Raw genomic sequence first — 23805 nt, 5'->3', positions numbered from 1 at the left:
GTCCAGCTAGTTGGCAAAACAACCTTACAGACAAGGCAACTCCTGGACCTGTTAGAGCTATCAGATAAGTCCGAAGTCTCCTGATCTTGAAGTTTTCGTGCGTCCATCCTCGGCAAAGGCCAAACGCTAAGTGCCACGAGGAACGCACACAGTGCTGTTTTGCAGACGCGCAAATGTGGAAGTGATGTCACTCGTCAGGTGAAAGTACCGCTAGACTGGGGGCAAAGCCATCCTTCCTCCGTGTAGAGCAGAGATTCCCCCACCGCTGCGCCGGACCTCCGTCAGGGGTGCACCACGCTGTCCTCCCTCTAGCACGCACAGCAGCTCTGGTGGCTGCTAGAGGGGAAAAACCTGTTTGAGCAGGTAAGGAGCTTTCTGCTGCAACAATGTTCCAACCCTCCAGGGTAGTTAAGCACAGGGCTGTGGAGTCGGAGTCGGAGTCGTGGAGTCGGAGTCGTGGAGTCGGGCAATTTTGGGTACCTGGAGTCGGAGTCGGGAAAAAAATGCACCGACTCCGACTCCTAATGAATTTGTAACTGTAATTAAAATAGAAAATATGATAAAATGTTCTATTTCTCAGATAAAAGTCATTAAAAATAATGTATATATACAGTATATATACAGTAATAGCTGTGCTTAGTCTACAAAAATGAAATAAACCAATCAAAATTAGTTACTTGTGCTGCTTCAATAAAGCAGTCCCCGTATTTTTAAAGTCAGATATACATATCTGATTGTGACTGTATATATGATGTGTACACAGGAATCTCTTATATATACTAAATAACATCTATGTCACTAATAGAGATGGTCAACGAGATGGAAATAATTCTGCATTGATGCTGATTTATGCAAATGTATGCACTCCCTTTGCTGATGAAATCAAATAATTTGATATGTTATTAAAATTTGGTTTGGTGACTACAAATTAAAGGGAAACTGAGACGGATGAAAAGTAAAGTTTTATACATACCTGGGGCTTCCTCCAGCCCCCTTCAGGCTAATCAGTCCCTCACTGTCTTCCACCACCCGGATCTTCTGCTATGAGTCCTGGTAATTCAGCCAGTCAGCGCTGTCCGGCCGCATGCCGCTCCCACAGCCAGGAACATTCTGTACCTGCGCAATAGTGCTGCACAGGTGTAGTATGCTCCTGGCGGCGGAGTGTGTGCATGCGCACTACGCCTCACTGGCTCAAGTACCTGGACTCATAGCAGAAGATCCAGGTGGTGGAGGAGGACAACGAGGGACTGATTATCCTGAAGGCGGCTGGAGGAAGCCCCAGGTATGTATAAAACTTTAATTTCATCTGTCTCAGGTTTACTTTGTTACACAGTAGTACTATACTCTACATATGCACTCCCCACAGAGCTGCAGGGAATCCACTGAGAATGCTGTGCACATTGAACACAGAGGTGTTGTCTGTTTACAATCTCCTCATTCCCCTGCAGAGTACCTGCACATCATTCTTACATGTACCCACACTTACATTGCCTAGAGCCTGATAGATGTTCTTTGTTCCGGTTTGTACCTTTTACAAGTACTCTTACCAAGGACTAGTTTTAGTCTAAAGGGAATAAATATAGTAGTCTACATATCCTTCTCACTTCAGTTGTCTTGTAAAATTCCTAAGCGTTGGCAGTTAAGAGACGAATTTCATGTTACATACTTTTAATCAACAAAATTGTAATATGCAAATTAGAGGAGTCGGAGTCGTGGAGTCGGAGTCGGTGGAATCCTAAACTGAGGAGTCGGAGTCGGTGGATTTTTGGACCGACTCCACAGCCCTGGTTAAGCAGACTCCCTCAGGGAACGATTAACAGCCTCAGCACTACCAGGCTGCTGACCAGCTAGCTCCCCTTACAGAGCTCATGTTCCCAGGGAAGGAAACACACAGCTGAGGTATGGATACCTGGGAACAGATTTATAGAGCTCACGCTGGGTGTTTCCTGTTTCCGGGGGGCGGAGCCCAAGTCTTAATGTCACTGTCCTGGAGGGTTGGACGAATAAGACCAATACAAAGTGCTGTACACGTGAGAAGTGGAATGAAAATCATATAGGATTTAAAGAGAAACTCCGACCAAGAATTGAACTTTATCCCAATCAGTAGCTGATACCCACTTTTACATGAAAAATATAATGATTTTCACAAACAGACCATCAGGGGGCGCTGTATGACTGATTTTGTGCTGAAACCCCTCCCACAAGAGGCTCTGGTACCGTACGGTACTCTGGGCAAACTGCCACAATGTAACAATGACACACACAGGAAATGGCTGTTTATAGCTGTCTGTTAAAGCCAGAACAGCTACATAATCTGCCCACAGTAACAATGTCACCATGTAATACATGTCAGAATGTGAATCTGGGAGAGGAAAGATTTTACAATGAGCAAACTCTGACTAAATCATGTATACATAATTATTGTAAAAATTAAGCACCTTTTTATATTAAATTATTTTCACTGGAGTTCCTCTTTAAAACATTTTTTTTACAAATAAATAAATGCAAAGTGGGGTGTGCGTAATTATTCAGCCCCTTTTGGTCTGAGTGAAGTCAGTTGCCCATAGACATTGCCTGATGAGTGCTAATGACTAAATAGAGTGCACCTGTGTGTAATCTAATGTCAGTACAAATACAGCTGCTCTGTGACAGCCTCAGTGGTTGTCTAAGATAATATTGGGAGCAACAACACCATGAAGTCCAAAGAACACACCAGAGAGGTCAGGGATAAGGTTATTGAGAAATTTAAAGCAGGCTTAGGCTACAAAAAGATTTCCAAAGCCTTAACATCCCACGGAGCACTGTTCAAGCGATCATTCAGAAATGGAAGGAGTATGGCACAACTGTAAACCTACCAAGACAAGGCCGTGCATCTAAACTCACAGGCCAAACAAGGAGAGCGCTGATCAGAAATGCAATCAAGAGGCCCATGGTGAATCTGGATGAGCTGCAGAGATCTACAGCTCAGGTGGGGGAATCCGTCTATAGGACAACTGTTAGTCGTGCACTGCACAAAGTTAGCCTTTATGGAAATGTGGCAAGAAGAAAGGCATTGTTAACAGAAAGCATAAGAAGTCCCGTTTGCAGTTTGCCACAAGCCATGTGGGGGACACAGCAACCATGTGGAAGAAGGTGCTCTGGTCAGATGAGACCAAAATGGAACTTTTTGGCCAAAATGCAAAACGCTATGTGTGGCGGAAAACTAACACTGCACATCACTCTGAACACACCATCCCCACTGTCAATATGGTGGTGGCAGCATCATGCTCTGGGGGTGCTTCTCTTCAGCAGGGACAGGGAAGCTCGTCAGAGTTGATGGGAAGATGGATGGAGCCAAATACAGGTCAATCTTGGAAGAAAACCTCTTGGAGTCTGCAAAAGACTTGAGACTGGGGTGGAGGTTCACCTTCCAGCGGGACAACGACCCTAAACATAAAGCCAGGGCAACAATGGAATGGTTTAAAACAAAACATATCCATGTATTAGAATGGCCCAGCCAAAGTCCAGATCTAAATCCAATCGAGAATCTGTGGCAAGATCTGAAATCTGCAGTTCACAAATGTTGTCCATCTAATCTGACTGAGCTGGAGCTGTTTTGCAAAGAAGAATGGGCAAGCATTTCAGTCTCTAGATGTGCAAAGCTGGTAGAGACATACCCTAAAAAAATACTGGCAGCTGTAATTGCATCAAAAGGTGGTTCTACAAAGTATTGACTCAGGGGGCTGAATAATTATGCACACCCCACTTTGCAGTTATTGATTTGTAAAAAAAGGTTTGGAATCATGTATGCTTTTCGTTCCACTTCTCACCTGTACACCACTTTGTATTGGTCTTTCACATGGAATTCCAATAAAATTGATCCATGTTTGTGGCAGTAATGTGAAAAAATGTGGAAAACTTCAAGGGGGCTGAATACTTTTGCAAGCCACTGTATGTCTTTTTTAACCCAAATAACTATGTAACTATGCAATACATTTTATAAATCACAGTTCTCAATTGGTAAAATACAGTTAACTACCAGCTATCTGTCCCTGAAACTTATTTCATCCCTGTATTTCTAGTGCTGTGTACACTTTCCCAACGATTGACTGGTAATCTGATGGGAACTTGCATGGTGTGTACATGTCAAACTGTTCCTGATCGATAATGGAATCGATTTTCCCATGAAAACTTTGAAAATTGACCTAATTATCGAACAGGAGCAGATCGAACATGTCAGAAATATGCGCAAAGGTGTACAGAGGCGCCGGAAGGATAAAAATAGCTAAAACGTTTAAAATTGTTCTGGTTGCGGTGGTGGACCGGCCAACCATAAACAGACAAAAAGGCTGTCAATTTTCAGAACATATACAATTTATTCAATTACTCCCAGTAAAGAGTCGCAACGCGTTTCACGGGAAAAAACCCGCTTCTTCAGGCAATAAAGGATAGGAGCAATACACTGGAAAAAATGACAGAGATACATAGCAGCCATCAGAATACTGTGCGTGACACACTTGTATAGGTTCAGTAAGTTATATAAACACATAATTATTACAACGTAGACAGTATCAACATACATATGCTTTCACTGCTTTCACGCATTAAAAGCGTATATATCTGTGCACACAAAAAAAAAAAAAACCCACAACCCTAACGGAAGTCTGCACATGGGTACATAGACATAATATACAACAGCTCATAGATTCCGTAAAACCATATTCTGATCGTTTTGGCCATAATAAGAAGTTGTCTACATTTGGGTGACATTGTGAATAAAAGTAAGACATAAAATAAACGTAAAAATACATTGCAGCTTTAAGCGTCAGAGTATCTGTTTTATAAAAGGAGAGCCCACGAGTAAGTCATTATCACTCAGACACCTTGTACACTCCACTAGGAGGTGTTCCACCTACGCTCATACAGCACCACCGTTAAGTAGCACATTTTTTCCACTAATGTAGCACAGCCCACACATACAATCTCCCCTCGAGATGAACAGCCACATATACAAGCATTTAGACATATCTGAGAAACACATATCACTCCACAATTAACTGTCCCACTCTAGTGGAGCAATTTTTGACACAAGATCACAGTACAATATAGGACTTTTCAGTGAAAGCATATGTATGTTGATACTGTCTACGTTGTAATAATTATGTGTTTATATAACTTACTGAACCTATACAAGTGTGTCACGCACAGTATTCTGATGGCTGCTATGTATCTCTGTCATTTTTTCCAGTGTATTGCTCCTATCCTTTATTGCCTGAAGAAGCGGGTTTTTTCCCGTGAAACGCGTTGCGACTCTTTACTGGGAGTAATTGAATAAATTGTATATGTTCTGAAAATTGACAGCCTTTTTGTCTGTTTATGGTTGGCGGGTCCACCACCGCAACCAGAACAATTTTAAACGTTTTAGCTATTTTTATCCTTCCGGCGCCTCTGTACACCTTTGCGCATCTAGAAGTCCACCCTTGGTGGAAGGGTGATCTACCCTACTATTTCCTTCTATCCACAGAGAGCGACGTTTTATTCCTGAGTGGGGACAGGCTTGTACTCCCCACCTGCCTGAACAGTGGTTGCTTTGGAGGCAACCCTGGTTTGTGAGTATAATACTTGCATGTCATAATAATCTCCACCCCCTACTAATACATACTACACTATATTGGGCTCTCGGTCTTCTATCTTTTTTATGTCAGAAATAATTGTTCAATTCCAGACAATCGGACAGAAAATTGCATCTTGCGTATTTAGCATAACTGCTAACATAGATATTGCTAGATGAAGTTAAAAACACCGCCTTCCAACACACACACATTTCGCCACCTTATATCTGTCTGTGGTAACATTTCTGCTAAAGGGCATCCAGGAAGCAAATGGCTCTTCCTCCTGCAGACGCTCATTCCACTCTTCTCGCTGATATGTTTCCACCTTACGCCTGACCGCCCCCCCCCCCCTCCCCCTTCACACACACACTTTGCCCGGAACCACTGGGCCTTTCTTGCAGAAAACATCTGTAAGCGATAAAGGCCCACTTTGCAGGGAGATCAGACTTTATTTTCTCACTTACTCACCCCTGTTCAGCATGTCTAATTTACCTCTGCAATTGATGACTGAATTCCCAGAGTTTTAAGTTTACGTCAAGAAAGTCTTCTCCCTTTCCCTGTAATTCTTCAACAGTTGCTAACCAGTTTCCATCACTGCTGAAAGCAATGTTGACAACATCCACATACTGAAGCCCGGACTGATGAACAAACTCTTGGTGTACAATGTCAAGCTGTATAGAAAAACAAAAATGATAGAATTCATGAAGTAGGCTTTTATTTAAGATGCTTTATTTTTTCAAAAAAAAAAACGTGTATATAACAATAGAAAATTGTATGTACTGTATAGAAAAGGATCAAAAATAACAATACGCAATAACCAAATATATAAATACAATAATAGATTAATTCTATGAGCAAGGTCAAATTAGCACATTCAAAATGGTTTGGACCAAACTTAATCTCTTGGTGTCACCACTATGATGCAAATTAATCAACCATTATACAACCAGATATCATATGCCTAACAAATCAACCCTACCATCTGTTGGACAATTTTCCATAATGTAGAAACAAGAGAAAGACGGAAAGAAAAGGGAAAGGAAAAAGAGGAATAGAAAAGATAGAAATATTCCTCACTTTATCAACACGGGGGCCCAAAGCACCAGATTGGGGTGAGGACTGGGGAGGGACGAAGTAGAGTCGGGACCGATCCCATCCCGAACACCCACAAGCTCACGTCCCTCCAGTGTCCAGGGCCCGACCTCATTAAACCAAATCCAAAAAAGCTTTATTGGCAGGACCAAATACATGTAGCATTGCCAAAGCAAAACAAAACATTAACATGGGGGGGGGGGGGGGGGATAAGGGAAGGATATAGGTATACAGTCCATAGGAGTGTGGAGGATGTAATCGATGGTATGGGGAGATGAGATATATAGTCCAAAGGGGAGGGGGGTATAGGCATACAGTCCATAGGGGAGGGGAGTATGGGGTTATACAGTCCATGTGGTATCATGTTCCTCTCAGTTGGTGGCAGGCAGTGATATATCGGGCTGCTATTTGCACAGTTTTTTCCTCTTCCCCAATAGGATATCGAGTTTCCTCTCCTCATCTGTGGAGGTAAGCGGAGAGTCTTTGGAAGTGGGCGGTCCTCAATGGTGTATATTTGCTGCAGTGTAGCAGGAAGTGGGCCTCATCCTCCAGGACCCCCTGGTCACATTGCCTGCACAGTCTCTCCTCCCGCATCAATATCTTTCTATGCTCCTCAGCTTTAACCACTTCAGCTTGAGAGCAATGTTCACATAGCAGTACTGCTCCCATTCATTCGCCAATAACTCCATTACTTTTTAATGACACCTAAATGATCTATGTATAGTTTTTTTCAGGACTAATTAAGGTTTTAGTGGTTGGTATTTTTGTTTAGTAATTACCTTATTTTCTATGCATTTTTAAGGGAAAATAAGGGAAAAATTGAAAAAAACCCACTATTTCTCCATTTACATCGATTATAGCTTTACAATAAACAGTGCTAACTATAAGTTAAACCCACAAATTTTATTTGCTTATCCATTATTATTAGTAATTTATAAAGTGCCAACATATTCCGTGGAGCTGTACAAAGTAAAAAAAACAAACGTGGTACAAAACAATGCAGAAAATGATTATACACCAATATACAAACTACAGAATTAGTACAAATTACAGAATTGGTAATAACAGTGACAGAGATAATATGAAGTGGAAAAGGAATGCCTGTAAAGTCCTAAAACAGACGGACACCAAGGCTGCATTAAGAAATTATAAGGAGTGCAATAAAAGTTGCAAAAAAGGAAATTAGGCTGTCAAAGATTGAAGCTAAAAAAATCAAATCACTAGGGATATCAAATCTAACCCAAAGACGTTTTTGAAGTACCAGTACATCAACTCTAAAGAAAAAGGTTCACTGTATTGGACTCCTGAAGGTAGACAGTGGGAACTCAATGGTGGATGACCAAGGTAAGGCGGAGTTATTAAATGCTTTCTTTGCTTCTGTCTTCACAAGGGAAACATCCCTGTTGCAAATTACAGATGCAGAAGAGTCTCAATCTTCCAATTGTAATATTAAATACTTCACACAGGAAGAAGTGAAGGCAAGACTAAATAAATTAAAAATAGACAAGGTTCCTGGCCCGGATGGCATGCATCCTCGGGTCCTAAGGGAATTAAGTTCAGTTATTTATAAACCTCTTTATCTTATATTTTATGACTCTCTTTCAACTGGCAAAGTTCCAGTAGATTGGCGTACAGCCCACGTTTTCCCATTATTTAAGAAGGGCAAAAAATCAGACCCGGGAAATTATAGACCTGTAAGCTTAACATCAGTTGCATGCAAACTATTTGAGGGGTTACTTTAGAGATACTATACAAGACTTCATAGTACAAAATAATCTTATTTCTCAGCATCAGCATGGGTTTACTAAAGACAGATCCTGTTTGACTGAGAAAAAATGAGAACAGCGCTCTTATATGAATTTCTAAATGCTTATATTTTTATTTATATGTATATAAAAAAAATTCAGTTTGTCTTAATTAAAAATTGTAAAATCAGGGGCGTGGCTTGACGCTGAGAGGAGATGGCCGCTTGAAACGAGAGCTCCCAGGACACACCCGCTAGAAGCTTAAAAACAAGCTCTCGCACACCTCCCAGATGGCTGTAAGAGCAACCAGAAGCACCCTAGGTTCCACAGCAGACGCCAAATTGACCCAGACGAAAAACGGAGCAGCGGTCGCCAAGATTTTCAAGCCGAAGAAGGGATCTACACAGGCCCCCAAGATGGCGCCCACAGAGGAAAACACTATCACGCAGAGGCCGCCAGCTTCCCCGACTACAGCAGCGTCTAAGGTGGGTGAAAAGCCAGACAGACCCTCTACACTCGCAGATATAAGGGCAATGGCGGAGGACATTAAGTTTTCTTTTTATTCCGCTATAGCTGAAGTGCGCGCTGATGTCGCAGCTCTCGGTACGCGGCTTCAGTCTCTGGAGAAAGCGGGCTCTAAAAGGGACAAGCAAATTAGGGTGCTCAACCACACAACTTCAACTCACACCGATCTATTGACAGAGCATACAAGGCACCTAGAAGATCTGGACAATCAAGGGTGCCGCTGCAATATTAGAGTGCGGGGTGTCCCAGAATCAATCTCTGCAAAACAAATCCCTGAGGCCCTAACCGCCATCTTTAATAACCTGCTTGACAGGCCAAGTGATACAGCAATAAACTTTGTTAGAGCGCATAGAGCACTGAAACCGCGCGTAGCAGATCCCACATTACACAGAGATATAATTTACTGCTTGGCATCATTCCACCAGAAGGAAAACATCATGCAAGCTGCGAGAGGTCAGGAGGAAATCACCTTTAATGATTCACACATCCATCTCTACCAGGATCTATCCAACATTACACTGGCCAAAAGAAGGGCTCTCAAACCTCTTTTACAGCTTCTGAAGGAGAACGGTTTAACCTATCGATGGAGGTTCCCCTTTGCCCTCTCCGTTATGAAAGGAGGAAAGTTGTTTGTACTCCGCAACAATTACGTGACTTCTGCACGGATCTAGGCCTTGCTATTCCCAAACTACAAAACTGGGACAGTTACCAGACAATGACACCAACCCTTAAGGGAACATCCCCACAGGCCAGTTCACGTGATGAACCCTTGCAGTCACAACGGCAACCTGATCTTGATGTTACTCAAGCTCATGAAGAAGATGACATTCAAAAACAAGGTTCTACAACCGAGAGCTCAGAGGAAGACGGAGATTGATAGATAAGCTTCATAAAGTAAACACTTTTTCCGCTGTCTGTTTTGTCCCATATGTACTGCTGAAGAAACTTGATACCAGGTGAATTACCTGTCCTTTCATAGGGGCCCCGAAAACAATAAGGTGTACTATCACTTGCCTGGATAGGGAAGGTGAATAGGATTTTTAATCCTTTCCACTTTCTACAGTATTAACATTGTAATTAACCATATCTTTCCCTTTGCAGGTTGTTAAAAGTGACTGCTAATTTTTATAACACCAGGAGTATACACGACTGTACATGAGAAAGTTCCCCCTTTTATTCTATATACTCAGATGGCATCGTTATAACATGTTTGTTTATGGTTCTGGGTTTTTGGGGATTATGCTGCCCTCATTATGCTTAGTAAGAGCTTCCTTAAATCACCTTAGCTACGAATAACGGATAGTGAAATAGATTTATCATATACTCTTGAGGAAGTTATCCTGCTCCTTCCTAATAGGTGGAATATGTTTTGACCATCTGGGCGATGTGTGTGTAAATGTATGATACAATTAAGCGGGTGGGTGAGGGATTTCTATGTTGATTAGAGGTATATTTGCTTGACGGTTGAAGGTTAATACCTCCCCACATTGTGCGAAATTGTTCGCACTTGATTTCTCACAAAATTGACAGACACGGCCACCCAAGTCGTGTCTGCGTGAGCTTTGACATTCTATTCCTTGTTGATGTGTTTGAAAAATATCTCGTAGTGAGTTACTGTCACACCCACACTCCATGTACCACATCATATTTGGGTTATTCCTCTTCCTTAACTCCTGTCCTCCTGCTCCTGATTGCTACTCCTGCAAGGCTACAAGCTCATTCCCCTACACCAAAGAGGGTGCAACACTAAACATGAACGCCCAGAATGAATCTGGATGCAGAACCACGATAGGTCCACTTTCATTTAAATTCGTATCTGTTAATGTAAATGGCCTTAATACCCCCGAATAAAGATCCCTAGTTTTTGACTCACTAAAAAGGGAAAGAGTGCAGATAGCATTTCTACAGGAAACACACCTACGGTCCAATCATATCCCTAGCAGATTCTCCACAAATTTTCCGGTGGCGTTCCACTCCACTTCACCCACGACTAAAACAAAGGGAGTATCGATCTTTCTTCAAAGGAATGTCCTGTTTTGCGTGGAGGAGGTGGAGAGGGACCTGGAAGGCAGATACATTTTTGTGAAGGGCAAAATAGGTGAAAGACAGATTACCATGGCATCTATCTACTCCCCCAATAAAAAGCAACCAACATTCATTAAACAGGTCATTGGTAAATTAACAGCTTTCTATAACGGAATTCTGATACTAGGAAAGGATTTTAATGTCCCCCTTAACCCTCTCTCAGACTGCTCCAATGGTTCCTCGTCCCTTTCTTATAAAGCGATGCGAAGCATCAAATTAAGTCTGCAAAGTTTGACATGCATGGATGTTTCGAGAGTGGGTCACCCGCGAGAAAGAGATTACACTTTTTTTTTTCCTATCCACAACAAACACACCAGGATAGATTATTTCTTTGTTGCACAGAGAGATATCAATTTTGTGGCAGACTCATCCATTGGCATTAAGACTGTCTCTGACCACTCTCCGGTATTTATGACCTTAAGCTTTCCAGACAAACATACTAAAACCTGGTGTTGGAGATTGAACCCTGGTTTACTGGCGGATGAAGTCAGAACCGAGAAAACTAAACGTGTTCTAGACAACTACTTTACTACAAATCAAAATGACGAGGTTTCTAACTTAACCGTTTGGGAGGCTCATAAACCCGTGATTAGAGGCTATTTCATACGCATGGGTTCCAAGCTTAAGAGGGAACGGGACGAAGGAATCATAAACCTATCAACAAAAATTGCAAAACTAGAAGCCCTCCATAAACATTCCCAGGCCTGTCAGGTTTTTGAAGAGCTAACATCAGCCAGACTGAACCTGGACTTCCTCTTGACTTCAGAAGCCAAGAGAAAGGTAATGATGGGAAAACGGATCTTTTATGAATCCGGAAATAAAAGTGGGAAATATCTTGCCAGAGCATTAAAGAAACAAACATTACAATCTCACATCCCTTCCCTAAATGACAAAAAGCAAAACAAATTATTAAAATCAGAGGAGATAGTCCAAGAATTTAGAAGTTACTATGAAACTCTCTACAACCTTCACCAGGATGCAAAAAACACAGGAGAAGCAATTAAGACACAAACAGAGATATCAAACTTTCTTAAAAAATACTCACCTTCACTCAACTTGACAACCTCAGCTATGGAGGAACTTAAAGCCCCCATTACTGAGGATGAATTCCATTTAGCTGTGAAATCCTTGAAGCCTAGAAAAGCTCCTGGCCCAAATGGGCTTACAGCTCAATACTATAAAATGTTCAGTCCCCTTCTTGCTCCCGCATTTGTCTCTGCCTTCAATCATCTCACCCCCTCCTCCTCTAACCCCCTCATCGCAATTCCTAGAAGCGCACATATCAGTCATCCCGAAACCTGAGAAAGACAAACAGTACTGTACTAATTACAGGCCAATTTCCCTTCTCAACTTGGATGCCAAGCTACTGGCCAAAATACTTGCTAATAGGTTGCTCCCATTTATCCCAGAACACATCTGCTCTGACCAGGCCGGCTTTATTCCGGGCAGAGAAGCCAAAGACAACGTCATGCGCACGGTTAGCCTCATGGCCTACGCGAAAAAACACCATATCAAAGCCTTTATCCTCTCTACAGACGCTGAAAAGGCCTTTGACAGAGTGGCGTGGGATTACATCCACGCCACTCTGGCCAGCCTGGGTCTTGGAGCTAGCATGAGACGTTGGATAGCTTTATTGTACTCCAATCCCTCAGGCCGTTTAAAAGCAAACGGCCTACTCTCTGACCACTTTACAATTTCAAATGGAACGAGGCAAGGATGCCCTCTTTCACCTTTAATATATATATTAACTTTGGAGCCATTCCTGAACGCAATCAGAGCAGATGATTTCATTAGAGGCATAAAAGTGGGCAACTCACAGCATGTGGTTACAGCCTTTGCTGATGACCTTCTCTTCTACTTGCAGGCCCCTTTAAAATCCCTTCCGCATTTAATCAGTCATTTCAAGAACTTTAGTCATATCTCGAATCTAAAAATTAACTTTACTAAATCCATAGCTTTGAATGTGTCACTAGCAGAAGAGACGGTCAAAAGCTCTCAGTCACTGTTCCCTTTCACTTGGATGTCATCATCTTTACAATATTTAGGAATAAAAATTACCAGAAATCTTTCTGAACTTTTTGAAGCCAACTTCTCGCCTATGGGTGAGACATTGAAGGCAGACCTCTTGAGATGGGGGCAGCAAAAAAATCTTTCTTGGTTCGGAAGAATGGCATCTGTAAAGATGAACCTGTTACCATGCTTCCTGTACATAAGCAAATGCATCCCAATTGACCTACCCACCTCTTTCCTGAAGAGTCTCCAAACACACATTAATAGATTTATCTGGGGTCAAAAACCACCCCGAATCAAAAGGTCTATCTTACACGCTCCCAAGGACTTGGGAGGCACTAGCTTACCAGACCTCCTACGATATCATTTGGCGTCTCAGCTCTGTAGGGTGGTGGAATGGTCGAACACAGAGTCACCCAAAAATTGGGTTGTCATCGAACAAGAAACCACTGCTTGTGCTGCATACACACTCGGATGGTCTGAGATACCAGCCAAAATCCTTTCTTCCTGGCATAATCCTTTAACACAAGCCAGGCGATTCCGGCCCTAGAGTCAGAGACTTTTTGACAACAAATGGGATCATGTCATTTTTGGAGATGTCTGCCCTAAGAAATGATAGACCTCTGCGCTTATGGCAGTATTTCCAGATAAGACACTTCATTAATTCCTTAAAACCCAAGATTTTTCTCACAAAGACTCTCTCCCCCTTTGAGAATATATTAGTGAGTGAGGGCCCACATAGGCATCTGGTATCCCAGCTCTATCAAATTCTTCTTACTTCCCCTAATGACAACAAATTTCGTTTTCAGAATGAATGGGAAAGGGATTTAGGAGTCACCTTAGATGAAGAACAATGGGGAAAAATATTTGCTTTGAACCATAAAGGCTCTCTGAATGTAACCACCCAAGAACTGGGATACAAGATTCTTTCTAGATGGTATAGGACACCATCCTCGCTACAGAAAATGTTCCCCCATGCAAATAATCAATGCTGGAGATGCAATTCAGGAGTTGGAGACTTGCTACACATTGTGGCAGGAGGTACATGCTCTCATTGAAAAGGTCACATGCTCCTCGATACCTTTTTCCCCTGCGGTATTTCTTTTGCATGAAACTCACGAATCCATGCGGGTCTACAAAATATCTCTGACAATTCATCTCATTAACGCAGCTAGAGCTTTAATCCCTCTGAATTGGAAATCCACTAACCCACCATCAATTAAATCTTGGCTCAGAAGAGTAGAAGCCATTTCTAGAATCTAGGACTTGATACTCCGCTCCAAGGACCGTGCAGAACAATGTACAATGACTTGGGCTATATGGGTGGATTTCCAACACTCAGATAGCTATAAGACCATCATGGATTCAGCAGACATACATTGACCCTCTCCGCTGGGCATGTGCTTAACCTCCCATACTCCTCTAGTCCTATATTGCACGAGTTAAGGAAATACTAAATATGAGTCTCTATACTGGTACATGGAACATAGACATTTTGCCCTTAATCCAACTTTTTATATCATACACTTTTTTTCTGTATGAGAAGACAACAGTAATATTGTTATGACCCTAGCAATTAAATAGATTGAAGCTTTATATTACTTATTGAGCTAATTTAGGAAATTATGTTACGCATTCTTCAATAAGGACTACAAATATGTTGTGTAACTCTTTATTGACCTTATCGGCATAATATGTATCATTTATGGCTACAGTTTGTATTCAACATATTTTTCAAGAAACTTGAATTGTGAAAAAAAAAATGTGTAAAATCATAAAAACCATGTAATATTTCTCAAAAATTCTACAAAAAAATTCTCATCTATAGAATCCTGCGCATACCATATGTTTCCTTAAAATACAGTTAGACAATAAGCCCCAATCATGTCCACATACATACTACCATACACACTGTGGAGCCACCTGAATCTCTGCTAAATATTATTTTCAGTGTGGGGGTCTCACAGACGATCTGTATGTGTGAATATTCTGGGCAAGTCCTTATATATATATATTTTGCTCCACTTCGCTTATTAGGAAAGAGTTTCCCCTCAGTGAGGAGCAGGGACGGATCTAGACCAAGTTGCGCCTGGGGCAAGGTCAGGTTTTGGCGCCTAAAGGTCAGGTTTTGGCGCCTAAACTGCCATTCCCCATCCAGTTTTGGCGCCTAATGGTCAGGTTTTGGTGCCTAAAGATCAGGTTTTGGCACCTAAACTGCCATTCCCCATTCAAATTTTGCCGCCTTTTTAAGAATTCAACAAACTGCGCCTGGGGAAAGAGACCCGTCTGCCCCCACCCCACCCCCCCCCCTAGATCCGTCCCTGGTGAGGAGTGCTGCAGTCACTTACACGTCTTGCAGCTTTACTGATGTCCCATGCCGGGCTCCGGCCGGTAGCCTCGCAAGCAGAAACCTCTTCTAGCTACGTATCGCCGGTTTCCCCGGTATAGCGTCCGTCTGTGGAGTTCCCGCTAGGGAAAATCCACGGTATGATAACCATCCAAAAAATACCACGGTATGACGGTATCACGGTATCACGGTATACGGTATTACACAATTCTCATTTCAATTATCCTGAGCCTGCATAATCTGTGGCTGGAAATGTAACAGGTTCTCTTTAAAAATGAGCTTATCTGCCGTGGTGGCAGTCAGGTCACAGGTGACATGGGGAGAGATCAAACACATTAGACTTTGATTATGGTCTTTGGTTAAAATTTATGTTTTGTTCTGTTTATGTCTTTGCTCCTCTTGGGAGCTGTTTGTATGTTTAAAATTTTATAATAAAAAATCTCTTATAAAAAAAAAAAAAAAAAAGACTGATTATGGTAGGATTAGATTGTGAGCTCCTATGAGGACAGTCCACTGACTGTCCACATGACTATGTACTCTGTAAAGTGCTGCAGAAGAAGATGTCAGTGCTATATAAATACATTAGGCAGGTCACAGGTGACATGGGGAGAGATCAAACACATTAGGCTATGACTATGGTAGGATTAGATTGTGAGCTCCTATGAGGGCAATCAGTGACATAATTTTAAACGTTATAAAATCTTTACTGAAGCATTGTAAAATAAATCAGGGCTGTGGAGTCGAGACAATTTTGGGCACCCGGAGTTGGAATCGTTGATTTCATAAACTGCGGAGTCGGGAGTCGGATGATTTTTGTACAAAGTCCACAGCCCGGTTAAATATTAGACTTTGATTGGGTACCAGTCGGAGTCGTGGTTTCATAAACTGAGGCGTCGGAAGATTTTTGTACCAACTCCACAGCCCTGAAATAAATACATCATAATCTTAATACAGGTCAGAGAGAAGGAAGTGAGAGAGAAGGAAGGGAAATACACAGCAGTCTGTGAGAGAAGGCACGTAGGGACAGTAATGCTGGGTACACACTTTGCGATTTCTAGTCCAGCGATTATTTCCGGCATGTTCGATCGGGTCTTGATCGATACAGCCGTCGATTTACTCATGTTAAGTATGCAAAATCAACGGCTGTATCGATCAAACCCAATCAAACATGGAAATAATCGATCGGCCAAGATTGATCAAGTGGGAAATCGCAATGTGTGTACCCAGCATAAGAGATAGCAGAGAGAGATGCAAGAAAGTGGAAGGGGGGGGGGGGGGGGAGAGAAGAGTAAGGCAGATAGAGGAATGTAGGAGGGACAGATGCTGAAAAATGTGTGAGTCAAAGGAGAGTGAATGAGAGAGAGATGTCTCGCCACAGGTGGTCCAGTGCAGCAGGGCAGGGGTTAAAGCACTAGGAAGGAGGAGGGTGAGAGGAGCATATGAGAAGCAGAGGTGGAAAGCAGAACAATTATAGGGCAGCTAGACACAGGCACTTCAATCTACAGGTTAGCTTGCTTATGTAAATATAGTACAGACCTTTCACCATGCTTCAGCGTCTCTGCTTCTGTCACTGGCACACAGAAACGGCTCATCTCTCCCCACCTCCTGTGCAGCTCTGTCAGCTTCGTCTCTGCAGCCGATAAAGGTTTTCATACTGAATGTCTAGCACGCACTTCAAACAAGCCGGGCGGGAATGAGAGGGGGCGGCACTCATCCTTACAGCAGGAAGCTCTGCAGGGCTGTAATGTGAGCTCCGTCCTCATGCTTTAGCTGCTAATATGATTGGAACGGATCTCCCAGCTGGCGATGTCCCCTAGGCACTATTTGCCGCCTAGAAGCGCCTCTGGCCGGGAGCTTTCTGCGTGTGCGTTCTAGCCGCGGCCAGGAGCTCTCTGCATATGCGCTCCAGCCGCGGCATCACTTCCTATCCTGCGCGTCACCATCCGGCACCAGCTTGCTTTTCTAATAGGGAGACAGAGCTGGGCAATAGCGGCGCAGTGGCGGGGATAATGCGGAAGTTGTCGAAAACCGTAGGCCTCAATTCACTATTCAATTGAGGCCATAGGCCTCAATTCACTAAGATCATGCTGGAGATAATAAGGCAAGAGAAAACTTACCTCCACACAGTGAGAGAGTTATCTTATCTCTACATTCCTTAAGTTACCTCCTCTGTAGTTAATTTACCTCCTCTGTAGTTATTTTCACATGCAGTTAATTAACAGCCTGTCTTTAACTCTGGAGTTATTTTAAGGATTGGAGAGTTAATTTAAAGACAGAAGAGTTAACTTTAGGTTTGCCTGAGGTAAAATGTTTCCTGAATACTACATGCCTTATCACCATGGTAACAACTCTAGAAGAGTTATTAAAGACAGGAGATAATCTTAGTGAATTGACGCCATAGTGTCTTCCCAAGAGTCCTAACTCTCCCCTTCACTCCATAGAGACTCAGGTGGTCCCTCAGTCAGGTGGCTCCCACTCGTCTCATTCCAAAAAGCCAAACATTTCCTATTTTTCATTCAGACCTTTGGGTACCATAGTGTTTAAATTAAAAATCCACTGGCTTTCTTGACATTTTTGCTATATAATTACCCTCTCTAGAGTCTCTATGTAACGATTGTGGAATTCTCTCCGTGATCAGCGCACAAGGCGTGCGCTGACACTGCGGAAATACTCCACAAGCGTATAATTTGAGGAAACCAAGCAGAAGGTGCAATGCACCTGTAGAGGGAAATTCCTGTCGGCAGGTGGAGCTGTGGAGTGCAGAGGAACAGCTCCTCTGCCCTACCACACACGCCAGACAGGAATTGTACGAAGGGAAGAAACGCAATCGCAAGAGAGGTGATTGAGAATGAGCACAGAGACAGATTGTATGTGTGTGCACCAAACTAGTCGCCAACCCGCGACGGTGCATACACCACAGCAGATATGAAGTAGGAACGCGATCACGAGAGGTGCGATCGCCAGACGTGACACAAGGCTACAGAAAGGCAGAGCACGAGAGTAGCAAAGGCACAGCAAATCATACAATGAGGAGATAAGGAAAATAGCAAACGCTAGCTAAACGCGTACACCGCACTCATTCGCAACAGTGCACGCGTTTATGCGCGGTCTCCACGTGATAAGCACAATAGAGACAAGCACGCCTAACTAACCACCGACAGACAAACATGAAACAGAGGACGCGAGCGCTTGCTTAACGGTTACCTCACCGAGCCTCCAGCAAGCGTTCGTAGCAGACAAGACAGACACACGAAAACAGGAACAGGCGAGAGATAGGATCCACAGCACTAGCGAAAAGAGGCCAGTGCGATCCAGGGAGACAGAGATAGCTGGTAGCAACCACTGCTCCAGTTATACTCCAAGAACAAAGATCAGAACGACTTCCTGTTGACCACCGCAGGGACAGGACAATTGCAACAGACAGAAAACAGATATGTAATCCTAACTGCACTAGGGAAACCTGCCTAGTGCAGTCCCAGGAATTACTCTAAGCTAATCTTCAAACAATGAGCAAGGCTGACACTCTCCGGAGTGTTTCACAGGAAGAATCCTTATGACCAGCGAAGGTCTGTGATATCACATGGTATATATAGAGCCAGCCTACAAGGGATGTGGCTAGGCAATTTGCATGACAAACGTATGCAAATTCTTCAGCAGCAGCAAGCTGAAAAACTGACAAAAGGTCTCTCTTCCAGAGACCTGCAGAATGCAGACCTGAACAATGGTCAAAAAGCTGCCTCCGAACTATTTCCAGTCCAAAATATACTATATTATTTACTTTGCTTCCATGATTATATTTAAAATGTTTCGAGAGGGGATGCCCCTCCCAACCCTTCAAAATGTTATTAAAATGTTCTCCTATGCGGTTATACATTTCTCTTTTCGTGCGACCTATATATTTTTTGTCACATGGGCATATGAGGCAATATATGACACCCTTAGTATCACATGTCATTAATTCATTGATTTTATTTCTTTTCCCTCATTTACTTGTAGAATTTTGTTATATCCCTTCGTCCTCTGGCAGTTATGGCACCTCCCACATCTCACAAACCCCTTCCCCTGAATCTTTGGTCGTGATCCATCCCCATTGTTGGCCGTGGCTATTTTGAGGCCTATATTGCTCACTTTGCTAAACACAAAGGAGGGGTACTCTGGTAGTATCTCCCTTAGTGTAGATCCTGTTTGACTAACATGCTATGCTTTTATGAGGTAGTGAATGCTAATGTGGATATTGGGAATACTGTAGATGTGCTATCCTTGGACTTTGCAAAGGCCTTCGACACGGTTCCCCACAAAAGTCTGGTGCATAAGTTGAGGATGCAAGGACTAGAGAAGAGTTTGTGTGCATGGATAGGGAACTGGCTAATGGACAGAAAACAAAAAGTTGTGGTCAATGGATCATATTCAAAATGGGTGACTGTTAGCAGTGGGGTCTCACATGGGGTCAGTACTTGGTCCAGTGCTCTTCAGTTTATTTATTAATGATCTAGTAGATGCAGTAGAAAGCAATGTTGCTATTTTTGCAGATGATACAAAATTGGGCAGAATCATCAACTCTCAGGAAGATAGTGACATATTGCAACAGCATCTGGATAGGATGGCTATATGGGCACATAAATAGCAGATGAAATTCAATGTTGAAAAATGTAAAGTCATGCATTTTGGTCGCACCAATGGTCTAGCACCATACAAAATAAATGGGATACAGATGGTGACATCAAACTTGGAGAAGAACTTAGGAGTACTCATAGACAACAAGTTAAATAGTCGTACTCAATGCCAAAGCGCTGCAGCTAAAGCTAATAAAATTTTGGGATGCTTTAAAAGAGAAATATAAGCTCGAGATGCTGGCATAATATAGCCCTCGTTTAATTCTCTAGTAAAGCCACATCTGGAATATGGAATTCAGTTCTGGGCACCACATTACAGGAAAGATATTGCAGTTTTAGAGCAGGTGCAGAGACGGGCAACAAAATTGATACGAGGGATGGAAGGTCTCACTTACCAAGAAAGGTTAGAGAAACTGGGTTTATTTAATCTGGAGAAGACGCCAAAGAGGGGATCTAATTAACATGTAAAAATACAGAGGGCAATATAAAAGGTTGGCAGATGAGCTTTTTGTCCCTAGTCCTTTACAAAGGACTAAAGGACATGATCTACGCATGGAGGAAAAACGCTTTAGAAATTTATTTATTTCCTGACATTTATTTAGGAAAGGGTTCTTTACAGTAAGTGATGAAGATGTGGGGCTCGATTCACAAAGCGGTGCTAACCTGTGAGGAAACGCGGAAAAGCCGCCACAGGGGCTCAGAGTGAGGCAGCTGTTTCCGCGTCTAACATGGCGGCACAACGCAAAGAAACCGCCGCATGCCGCATGGGCAGAGCGGGGGAGTCCGCGTTGGATGCAGCGGATTGCGCGCATGGCAATGCTGCTGGCAATATGGTTGGAAGCGGGGAGACCGCCGCTTGCTTGGAGGGCGGGGCGGCGGCCCCCGCGCCTGAAGCAGCGGATACATTGCAAGACATATCTGCTGTGGCTGGGACTGCTAGTCCACACAGGTTCAGAAGGACGCGCGCACGCGCTGAGAGGCAGAGCTTATATGACAGCCAGAGAAGAGTCAGCTGACCAAGCGGGTCAGCTGACATTTTCACCGCCTTCCATTGGTCCAGCACTTAGGGGTGGCGCTGGTGAGCGCTGTAGTATATATAACCGGATGCTGGTCATTTCTCTGGTGTCTGCCGTTGCGATCACTACGTGGTAGCACTCAGACCTTGTCTGTATCTGTGTTCTAGCATAGTTTCCAAAGGTGTTGATGATCAAGGAACTCACACCTTAGCATTAGGAATATTGAACTGTATTATTTGTTATGACCTTCTGCCTGCCTGACTATTCCTCTGAACTCTGATTCTGTACCTTGCTATTTCTGATATCCTGTTGCCAAACTCTGCTCGTTCCTGGACTCTGTATTTGCCTCCTGATTCTGTACTTTGCTATTCTGATACTCCGTTGGCAAACCCTGTCTGTTTATTGGATTCCGTATCGGTCTCCTGAATCTGTACCTTATCTGTCTGTGTGTTACGACCTGGCTTGCCGACCTTGAGAACTGGCCTTACTGTTAGAGGCAGTTCCCAGATCTGTTAGTGACACCCTCTCTCTCTGGTGTCACTCACGCACCGTCCTTCCTACACTCAGCCTAGCTCCTCCCCCGGGAGAGTCTAGGCCATCGGAAGGAACATACTTCTGTAGAAGTACTCAAAGTATACTGTTGCATCTAAACACTCACTTGTTCTCTCTGGTGTCCAGAGGTTAGTAGATATATCTGATTATCGGTGATACTGCAGATCACCAATAATCGGGTATATTCTGTATTCCCGGTCATACTGCAGTTCACCGGTAATCAGACCCTCTCTGTGTTACACCGATCGTTACATAACCCAGTTAGAGACTTTAGGCGTGATAACCATTGCACCACGCTGGTGAAAAGCCAGTTTAGGTGTGATAAGTTTAGGCATGATAAGTTTAGGCATGATAAGTTTAGATAAGTTTAGATCGTGCGCAAAGTCCCGCACGCAAAGCAGCGCCATTAAACTCTATGCGAAGTGCACCAGACTTTGCTAGCGCAAAACTTTTGATCAGCTGTGCACTGCGGTGCTAACCCAGTTGGTGCTATAGTTATCACGCCTAAACTTATCACGCCTAAACTTATCACGCCTAAACTTATCATGCCTAAACTGAGTTTAGGAATGATAAAGGGCCTTTCACCAGCGTGCTAACTGTTAGCACCGCTTTGTGAATCAGGCCCGTGGAATGCATTGCCACAGGAAGTAGTTATGGCAAACTCTATATCTGCATTTAAAGGAGGCTTAGATGCTTTCCTTGTGATGAAAGACATCCATGGCTATAATTACTAGGTAATGCCCAGTGGTGTTGATCCAGGGATTTTATCTGATTGCCATCTGGAGTCAAGAAGGAATTTTTTCCCTTTTGGGGTTAATTGGACCATGCCTTGTAAGGGTTTTTTGCCTTCCTTTGGTTCAACAGGGATATGTGAGGAAGCAGGCTGGTGTTGTACTTTGTTTTCTGGTTGAACTCTATGGACTTATGTCTTTTTTTCAACCCAAATAACTATGAATGAATGTGTCAAAATCCAAAACACAGAAGGGTGAGAGAGCCCTGCACTTGCGAGCATATAATCTAAAGGAATGGGGGGAACAAAAGATGGGTAGTATACAATATTCATACCTAGAGGCAGTGAGTTTTAGGTTATCTGGTAGGAAGCATTAACAGTCAGAGGTCAAAAGGTGAACTGGCCTAAGGTAGAGCATATGCTTCACGGAAAAAGTGAGTTTTGAGGGCACCTTTAAAGATACCAAAGGTTGGGAAGAGACAGATGTGTTGAGTCAAAAGATTCCAGAGGAGGGGTAAAGCATGTGGTTACTACTACTTTTAGATTATGTTCCTAGTACAATGCATGGTGACAATATTGTATTTGGAAATAAATGTGTATTTTTTCGTTTTTTGCTTTCTCAGTGTATACCATCAATGATTACAATACCTTATTTTCAAAAATAACAGTAATATGCCCTCATGGGATACATAGTTAAAAAGTCAAGATCCTAAGGTAAAATATACATTTTCTGTTATATTCAGTCACTTTGTTTTCATTTTACAACTCTTATTTTGGCACAGAATATGTGAACAGATCAGGACAGCTCCATCCCTGGACGTGTTTAAATCCAGACTGAAAACCCACCTGTTCAGTTTGGCATTTGCAGAAATATAACTTTTGTTGTGTGAATACTTCATCCTACTACCAATTACTGAATCTGAGAGAGCCTAAGCGCTTTGAGTCCTATGGGAGAAAAGCGCTATAGAAATGTTATTGTATTGTAAAATGTAATTGCTTTTGATTCAGTTTGTGACTAAAAGGAATACACAAGACATGGGCCTTAACCCTAAAACACTAACTCTGTTCTACTACTTGTCATGGTTAAAATGTTACCACACATGTCTCTTGTAGTTTTTCCCAAGATTGATCATAATTTTGAAAATTACTTATGTTGGATTGAGTTTGTCCCCATCTGTTTTTTGTGTGACATAGGCCAAAGCTTCAAAAACACACCAAAATGTATTCTACAACTCGTCACTGTTAAAATGATACCACATGTGGCTCATTTAGTAACAAACTAGGGATGCACTCTCCACAATTACAGTGGACAAATACATACGTCCAGTTTGCATTAAAGGGGTTCTTTCGCGAGAAAAGTAGGCAGTTAAAAAAATGTGACAGATGACAGGTTTTGGGCCAGTCCATCTTTTTAAGGCCTCTTGCACACTGCAAGTGATTCCGATTCTGCTTTTTAATCAGTTTTTACATCCAATTCAGATTCCAATTTGCAGTGTGCA

The 23805-nt window shown here is 42.8% G+C and overlaps 1 protein-coding gene across 6 annotated transcripts in view; it reads right to left on the bottom strand.

The window, feature by feature from the left end:
* The window catches only part of WDR75 (WD repeat domain 75), a 669401-nt gene that overhangs the window by 404088 nt on the left and 241508 nt on the right, over positions 1-23805 (bottom strand). For all 6 annotated transcript variants that reach the window (XR_011022770.1, XM_068244930.1, XM_068244926.1 and 3 more), the window contains one exon: positions 6084-6262. Coding sequence is in view for 5 of the 6 variants with exons in the window: in XM_068244930.1 (XP_068101031.1) it covers positions 6084-6262 (179 nt within the window). In the remaining variant the exon portion in view is untranslated. The remainder of the gene's footprint in view (positions 1-6083; positions 6263-23805) is intronic.

This window comes from Hyperolius riggenbachi, chromosome 7 (genome assembly GCF_040937935.1).
Source record: "Hyperolius riggenbachi isolate aHypRig1 chromosome 7, aHypRig1.pri, whole genome shotgun sequence".
Lineage (NCBI taxonomy): Eukaryota > Metazoa > Chordata > Amphibia > Anura > Hyperoliidae > Hyperolius > Hyperolius riggenbachi.
The sequence above is the reverse complement of the archived record's forward strand: the minus strand, read 5'-3'. Positions and strand labels throughout refer to the sequence as shown.